This window comes from Pteropus vampyrus, unplaced genomic scaffold (genome assembly GCF_000151845.1).
Source record: "Pteropus vampyrus isolate Shadow unplaced genomic scaffold, Pvam_2.0 Scaffold219, whole genome shotgun sequence".
Taxonomy (NCBI): Eukaryota; Metazoa; Chordata; class Mammalia; order Chiroptera; family Pteropodidae; genus Pteropus; species Pteropus vampyrus.
Genome location: NW_011889000.1, coordinates 106,498 through 114,363, shown reverse-complemented (window position 1 = coordinate 114,363; position 7,866 = coordinate 106,498). Strand labels below are relative to the sequence as shown.

General features: G+C 32.9%; 1 protein-coding gene across 2 annotated transcripts in view; it reads left to right on the top strand.

Moving 5' to 3' along the window:
* The window catches only part of RPS6KA5 (ribosomal protein S6 kinase A5), a 154,025-nt gene that overhangs the window by 105,195 nt on the left and 40,964 nt on the right, over nt 1-7,866 (top strand). For both annotated transcript variants that reach the window (XM_011373178.2, XM_023538354.1), the window contains 2 exons: nt 4,926-5,009; nt 7,402-7,505. In XM_011373178.2, coding sequence (XP_011371480.2) covers nt 4,926-5,009; nt 7,402-7,505 — 188 coding nt within the window. The remainder of the gene's footprint in view (nt 1-4,925; nt 5,010-7,401; nt 7,506-7,866) is intronic.

The window sequence follows — 7,866 nt, the reverse complement described above, 5'->3', positions numbered from 1 at the left end:
GTTATATATATATATATTCTATTTCTGCTCTTTTAGTGATTATTACCCTGAAATTTTTAATTTATGTGCTGACTTATGTCTATAATTGTCATGACCACTACAAGGACATTAGAATGTTTTAACTTCAATTATCCATCTCATTTTATATATTGTTATTTACTATTTTAGTCCCACCTTGTTATATTTCTTCAAATTAATCATTGATTTATTATTTTTATTTTATAAGTTCAGTACTTGTGTAGATTTTCCCACGTTTACCTGTTTTATTCACTCACTATTCTTGCATCTTACTCTTATGAGTTCAGTTTATTTCTGAAGTGCATCCTTTTTAGCAAGGATCAGTGAATAGTAAACTCTGTCTTTGTGTTAATATGGCTTTATTTTGCTCTGCATATTCAGAGATTATTTAGCTGGGTACAGCTAGATCTAGGAATGAACTAGTTTTTTTATATCTTTTTATTGTAAAATAAACATACAAAAACAAAGCAAAGGTGTGGCTAAGTAAATTATTATAAAGCAGAAGCTCTTATACCCACCACTTAACTAGAAATTCTCCACCTATGAATATATTTTCATTTAATTTGCTTGGGACTCTTGAAACATTCAGGATAACTTTTTAAAATATATTTTTTATTTCATGAATTCTCTCTTTAGTTGTGTCTACTCTGTTTAATCTGCCTATTTTTTAATTACTATATTTTTTTCATTTATATAGTTCTATTTGATTCTTTTTCATGTCTTTCTAATCTTTCCTATGCTGCTATATTGTTTTATAAATATTTTCCTTCCTTTATATCTTCCACCTTTTAAAACATAGCCTTTTACTGATTATTCCTCTACTGTCTCAAGTAATCCTTTTTGTTGCATTTATGGAGTCTAGTTTACTTATTTAGTGATTTTGTGTCTTTGGGGCTTTATCTGTGTGAATCCTGGGCCGGCTAAGTTGTGGGTATTTTTCTGCTTCTGTTACTACACTGGACCAGATTGTCTCACTTTCCCATACCATGGGTAGGGGAAATAAATTCAGGCCCCAAATCTACAAAAGGCACAAGCCGAGGGCTTTGATTTCACAAGGGGAACATTTGTTTGTTTATTAAGCTAGAGCCCAGACAGTAACAAACCTGTGCCAGTGAGTGAATTTTGTTTTTCTAGACTTTGCATTGAGTGAGGGTTTAGCTTTCTTAGGTGCTAAGGTTTTCTCACACCAGAGAGGTAATTCCAGCCAATCCCATGTGAGCTGAGGGCCTCATCTTTCTTCCTTATAAGAGAATCAAAACCGAAGCTTCTGGATTGTTGAGACCTGTAACAATTTACCTTCTTGCCCTTTGTGCAGCCATAGCATACGTAATGCCCCCGCCTCACTGGTTGTTGGCATCTTCTTCGTGCCTGGCGTCTAGGAACCTCCCTTACTTGCGAGCAGTCTTAGAAGATCAGCAATGAATTCCTTCTTTTTTAAAATTGAACATTTCTAGATATTTGTTGTGGGAGATTTGTCAAAAGTAGGATGGGAAAAAATACAGGATGTGGGAAAAAACTTTTCGTTGGTAATTTTACATTTAACTCAAATTTAGCATAAGCAGAGAAGATCGGGATAAACCATCAGCAAATAAAAACTGAGTTAGTTAATCTGGTGTTTATTGAGAGTTTGGCAGGTGAGTTCCTTCTTGGATTCTTCCGTAAAAAGAGACCAGGTTTTTTTATCCAATGACTCTTCTCTCTAAGAAAATTAAGCTTCTTTAATCAGGTGATCAGGTAAGCAGGAGAATGTACCGTGCTATCTGTCAGGGCGGTGCGCACACATCATTGCTTTTACTATTTTCACATTCAAGGAAATTCTCATTCACAGTCTTTTAATTCTGCGGTAGCTTTAATAAGTATCAATGTTTATAAAATAGTATGGACTTAAATATTAACACTTTTCCCGTCCCGTTCGCCTTGAGAATACTAGCAAGTGGTGCTTGCAACTGCAGCGTTTACCCCAAGAAAACTCGCAGATCACAGTCCTAACCTCACCCCTGAAGTTCGCCACGAAATATCTCGCTTTTATTATTATTTTTGCATCGCTCTAGTATATCGACGGTCTTCGGAAACAAATGACATCATTCTCTTTATAGTATTCTGTTTTTAGTATAGTAGTGGTAGTTCCATTTACAAAATATAGTAATTCTCGATCACTGAGAATCACTGTCAAATCCTAGAAAATGTAGCATTCCTACACCTGATGTTAAATGAATCCTGGCAGCAAGCTGCACTCATTTTCTAAATGGGAAAAAGTTTAAATAGGTTCATTGTCTATCTGAGAAAAATATTACTATAAAGATATTATGAACTAATTATAATAAACAGTAGTTACAATAGACTTTAGCTATGTTTTCCTAGCCTTTTTACATCATAGTTCATAAAATTTGACCTTGCAGTCTTTCCTGCTGCCCACCAGACACCTTCCCCTGTCGTACCTCGTCATTTTGTTGTCTTGGTAGAGTTATTTGAAAGGCACCAAAAGTTAGAACCAGAGGGAGTAACACTTCCATTGGGACAGAGGAAGAGGAAGCAGTTAAGAATTGCGAGGGGCTAAAATGGCAATGTTTTTAAAAACCAAAGGTACTTGAGAAACACTTTCCTTTGTTTGCTGTTACTCCTCAGTGACTGAAACTACTTACTCTTCTTCCCCCAAACCCCGCCGTCCCCACCCCACCCCCAAAAAACCAGCAAAGCTAAAGCGAGTTAAGAGAGAGCTCGAAGGTAGAGGAAATGTCTTCGAGCGCTTGGTGCGGTTCTCAGCTTCCTCTGTCCCACGGTGAAGGACTGAGCAGCATAGTTGTCTCTGTCAGTAAGAAGCGGGAAGTGGTCGTGACCGTCAGACCTCTCTGGCAGTAATCAATAATATCTGTGTATTCCATACCCTTTTTACACTGAACTTATGAGTAGTGTTTTGAAAAAGAAAGTGTAGATGTCCATGACCTTAAATTTGTAAAGTTTAATCGTTGTCTCATACTTAGAAATAAGCGTATTTTCAAAATGGTTTGTGACATGGAGCTGCCTAGAGATGAAAACGAAAATGTATCCTTGCTTAAAAAGACTAGTTTTCTAAATAAAAATTTAGAAAGCAAGTCAAAACCCATTATCTTTTTCTCATAAATCAGTGTGGAAAAAATTTTTTTTCAGTGTACCTGAACTTGATTTAGCATATAATGTTTTAAAGGTATCTTTTAAGATGAGATCAAATGATAAATACTATGACTTAGTAGTTTTTATGTGTTTCTTTATATCGGCTATGCAGTGATTTTTGCTGAGTTTATTGCATTATAAATAGCATATTAACTAAAAGCACTATTTAGTTTTATGACGTTTGGGTTTCTTAAAAAAGTATTTTGTATTATTTCTTTAATAATTCAGTGAATAGGTGAATGCTTCCTAACATACACATTGTTTCCTAAGTATATCTAACAAAATGTTAAAAATTATTCATTACTTCTTATACACAAATTTATATGGAATAAATTTTATTTAGCTTTAATTTTTCCAGTAGTTTGATATAAAATTAGCATTTGGTACTGAAATGATTAGAGAGATCACGACGTTTGATATATGATTTATTTTAGTTATTCAGTAACATTCTGGTAGCTAACAAAAAATTTTTCTGCAGATCTACACGTAATTGAATTATTTCTTTTAGTTTCTAGGGGTACAGTGATCTTTCAGTACATGTAGCACACAAAAAATAAATGAATCATAGACCATAGTTTATTTTTGTTTATATACGTGTATTACAATTAAGTAGTTTTAATACATTTATTACCATGATTTTAAATAAATTTGTTACATCTTTTGTCTCTGGGCTTAACTTTCAGCCAACAGATTAGGAGACTTCTGCCACTTCTATAACATGCTAGAGTCTTTATGTTTAAAATATAAAAGGAATAAGAAGATTTCTTTTATTTTTTTTATTTTATCTTATTGATAAATAAGAGGAATGCTTATTTTTCCTGAAACTTTGCTAGTGGATGAAGAATAAAGTGTAAATTGAAAAGCTTCCTCTAAAGTAATTTCGTAACATATTTTAATGGCACCAAAGTTTTTTTGAAAATATTCAAATCTAGTCATACGAATGTATATTATCAAAGAAGAATTCTTTATCCCTATTTAATATATCACAATTTAGGTATTTACTCTGCTTTGTTAAATTGGTATGAGTCATATGACATGGTCATTTAAAAATTACTTTAGTTTTTTAAATTAATTTTCAGGCTGATATATTAAATGAACCCTTTTTAAAATTCTGCAAAAGAAAAATAACTATCTTCAAGAGACAGTCTTTTTTTTTTTTTTTTTAAGATAGTTTTGCTCATCATCACTAAACATGCCATTAACAGTGCCAAACCTAGACAAGAGAGTAAGGTAGGAAAAAATATTTTTTATGTTCATGTTCCCTATTTCCCTTTTAGCTTTTGGTCTGCATTCCTCCTCCAAATTTCTTAGTGTTTTCCCAGTCTTTCCTATCTGGAAATAAAGTCGCCCATACTAAAGTGTTAGATAGTCCATGTTACCCAGCTAGGATTATTTGCATTTTTACAAAAAAGAATGGTTAAAGAAACCAATAATTGAAACATACATACATATATACATACATACATACATACATACAGGAAGAGTGAACGTATGAATTCGTGAGTGGATGAATGGATGCATGGATGAATGAATGATGGTGGGGATTCAGGCATGGGAAGTGTTTCTGACAGGACATTTACCCAGGACTTACATAAGTGATGGTCTGTCCTGATGAGAAGAGGGTCTGTCAGGTAGGTTCCACCACGACTCTGCTTTGCTGTATGAAATCACCTCAACCACTGACATGCGGTGTGAACTTTCTTTTTTTATCACCTGTCATACTAGCTTGAAATCAAATCCTTTTTTGTTTGTTTAAGGCTGAAAGAGCATATTCCTTTTGTGGAACTATTGAATACATGGCACCAGATATTGTCAGAGGGGGAGATTCGGGACATGACAAGGTATGTTCTATTTTTGACTCTTCATACATCTCTATAAAATGTATAGTAAGAATCCTAGTTAATAACTTGGTACAGTCTCTTCCACAGAGTCCTCTTTCTGGTGTATAACCTTTATTTTTTTCTCTCCTTTGCTTTGTGTTATAGTGTCTGGTGTTTCGGAGGAAAAAGATAATAGAAAGGTTAGGACAGTCTAAATTTCCCCTTTTTTCAGGTTTTATTGGTGAAGATAATTTTTTTGTTTTAAAGAGTAATATTTTGTTAAAGGAAACCTCAAAATTGGCTAATTCTTCAAATAACAATTTTTGTTATTTCCATTAAAAGAGTCTATATCTTGAGCAAAGCACCAGTTGTAACTCTGTTTAAAACAAAAGTCATTCTCTTTCTGTTGCGTAGGACCTGCTCTTTTAGGACCTGACTGAGCCACAGTACAATACAGAGGTGTCATTGAATACATAAACTGTACATCGTTCCCATCTGAGTCATGCTGAATGATTTTGGACAGTGCTTATTGGCATTATTGTTTTTTGTTAGGAAAAAAACACAGAAACATATAGTTGACTGTTTCAACTTTACTTGAAATTTGCTTTCTAAGAGATCATAAAAAAGGAATCTTTTATATTTTCTTATTCCCAATTTCTGCTTTTAACTTTGTAGAGATACCGCAGACTTTGCTGATTATCCCTTTAACAGAAATAACCATTGTAACAGTCCTTGGAGAAAGAAAAAAATCCTTTTTTAAAGCATTTAAACTTAGTCATAAGTTTGTTTCCCTCAGCCCTCTAAAGAGCTCAATTTTTTTTCCTCCTCATTTTCCCTCATATGTGTAAAACGAAGACTATAGAAATGGCTTTCTAAGTAGTTATGTTATAAAATCTAGGTCACGTATTTTTTCTTCCTTTATTAAAGGGTACATATTTGTTCAGTTCTTTGTTAACACTTTTGCTTTATTAATAACTTTCTCCAAATAAGGAATGCTGACTATTTTTTTGCTCCTCATCTTCCTCCCTCATCCCCTTTGAAAATTCTACATATGCAGTCCAAATATCTTAAGTGTGGAGAATGTTTGCTAATGACTAGTCATAAGTTTAAAGCCCATTCTTCAAGTTTTCATGATTAGAAATCTGTTTGTAGAGCTGTTAGCAATTTAAGAGCATGGTTTCAAATCCAAAAGCAAAATATTTGAAGGGTCTTGACTCAGATGGCAGTAAAACTGCTTGCATAAATAATTGGTTTAGTCAGCTTCAGGGTATTCTTTGAAACTGTTGGGTAATTGGTAGGAATTTATAACCTAAAATTTGAATTATCTTCTAAGACCTAATGAAACCGATTTTTAGGAAAGAAAGCCTTATATTACTCCTAGAATTTCTGTATTTCTGAGGTCTAGAATACAGCTAGTCAGTAGGAGTTCACAGGCCACCTTGACAACTTGGAGTTAATTAAAGGAGATAATGTATGCCAAGTGCTGGTCACTGTGCCTGGCTCCCACTCTTTGGTGTGTGTGTGTGATTTCAATCTGCCTGATCCTGTTTTGTATGTCATTATTCTTTGTTTTCTTTAAAAGAGCTCTTGGCTCATAAATTTTGCATCATTTCTCTAAAACCTTGGCTCCGAAATGGGGAAGCAGAGAGTTTAAAATTTTAGCATCCAGTTAATATCTTGTTAGTGTGAGCTTGTATATTCAGCTGTTATTGGAATTTTGACTTACCTAGTTATAAAAGAACTCACTTTCAGTATATCAAGATTCTTTAAATTATATGTAATTTGCTGTGTCCTCAGTTCAGGTAACTGATTTATAAATTAGTTTCCAATTTAGATCACATTTTATTTTATATTATTTTAAATCTCATCAAGCTTCCCACAAATGAAGACTCTTGGATTGATAGGTTCTATAAGAGGAATTGGTTTAGATGGTTATGAAAAAATAACATCTTTAGAGGAGATCTTTTTTCATTTTTGTTCTTTGACTTTAAGGAATTTTGTAATATTCATTGGACCTAAATAATTAATAAAAATGTTAATTGATACTTTTTTCCTCTATCATAAGTCCGAAGATATCACTTACTTAAAATTTTGAAAATATATTTTAAATTTAAAAAAAAATTTTAATTAACCAAAGTAAAACCATTACTAATTTAGGCAATAATTTAAAAAATTTTAGCCCATTGGCTAAATGTTTAAAATTTAGACTTAAATTATGTTCTGAGGATACCCTGGATATTTGTTCTCTAAATGTCTTTTTTTGCGTGTACTAATTTAATACTCCTTGCACAGAAAACTATGTAGAAAATCCTTTTGTTAAAATATTTTCTAAATGCATAGGTTTAAATAGTGCATTTTTCTTACAAAATGTATATTAGTTAATAGTCTATCAAATGAAATTGTTGTTTTGTAGGCAGTTGACTGGTGGAGTTTAGGTGTTCTAATGTACGAATTGCTAACTGGAGCATCTCCTTTCACTGTCGATGGAGAAAAGAATTCCCAAGCTGAGATATCTAGGTAAGACTGGACGAAATAAAATGAATGTATTGTTACTTCAAGGGAACTGATCAAATTTCTGCCATCAGGCTGACGGAAAAAAAAAATTTTAATGGGGATAGACAAAATTATGTTCAAGTGGTTAATTTCCCGTTATGTTCAGGTAGGATGTAGGTATATAAACTTTATATTTCTTTATCATTTATGTGCCCAATTATATCTTGTTTCATAGGGTTAGTGTCATAATTTATATGTGTTCTAAAGCACTTAGTCTATTGTCTTAACCTAGTAAGTACATTGTATATCGGAAAGTTTATTCAGTGGACACTTAGTTCCCACAATTCCTTTGTGACTTTAACATAAACAGTAGTGATGTTTTTCA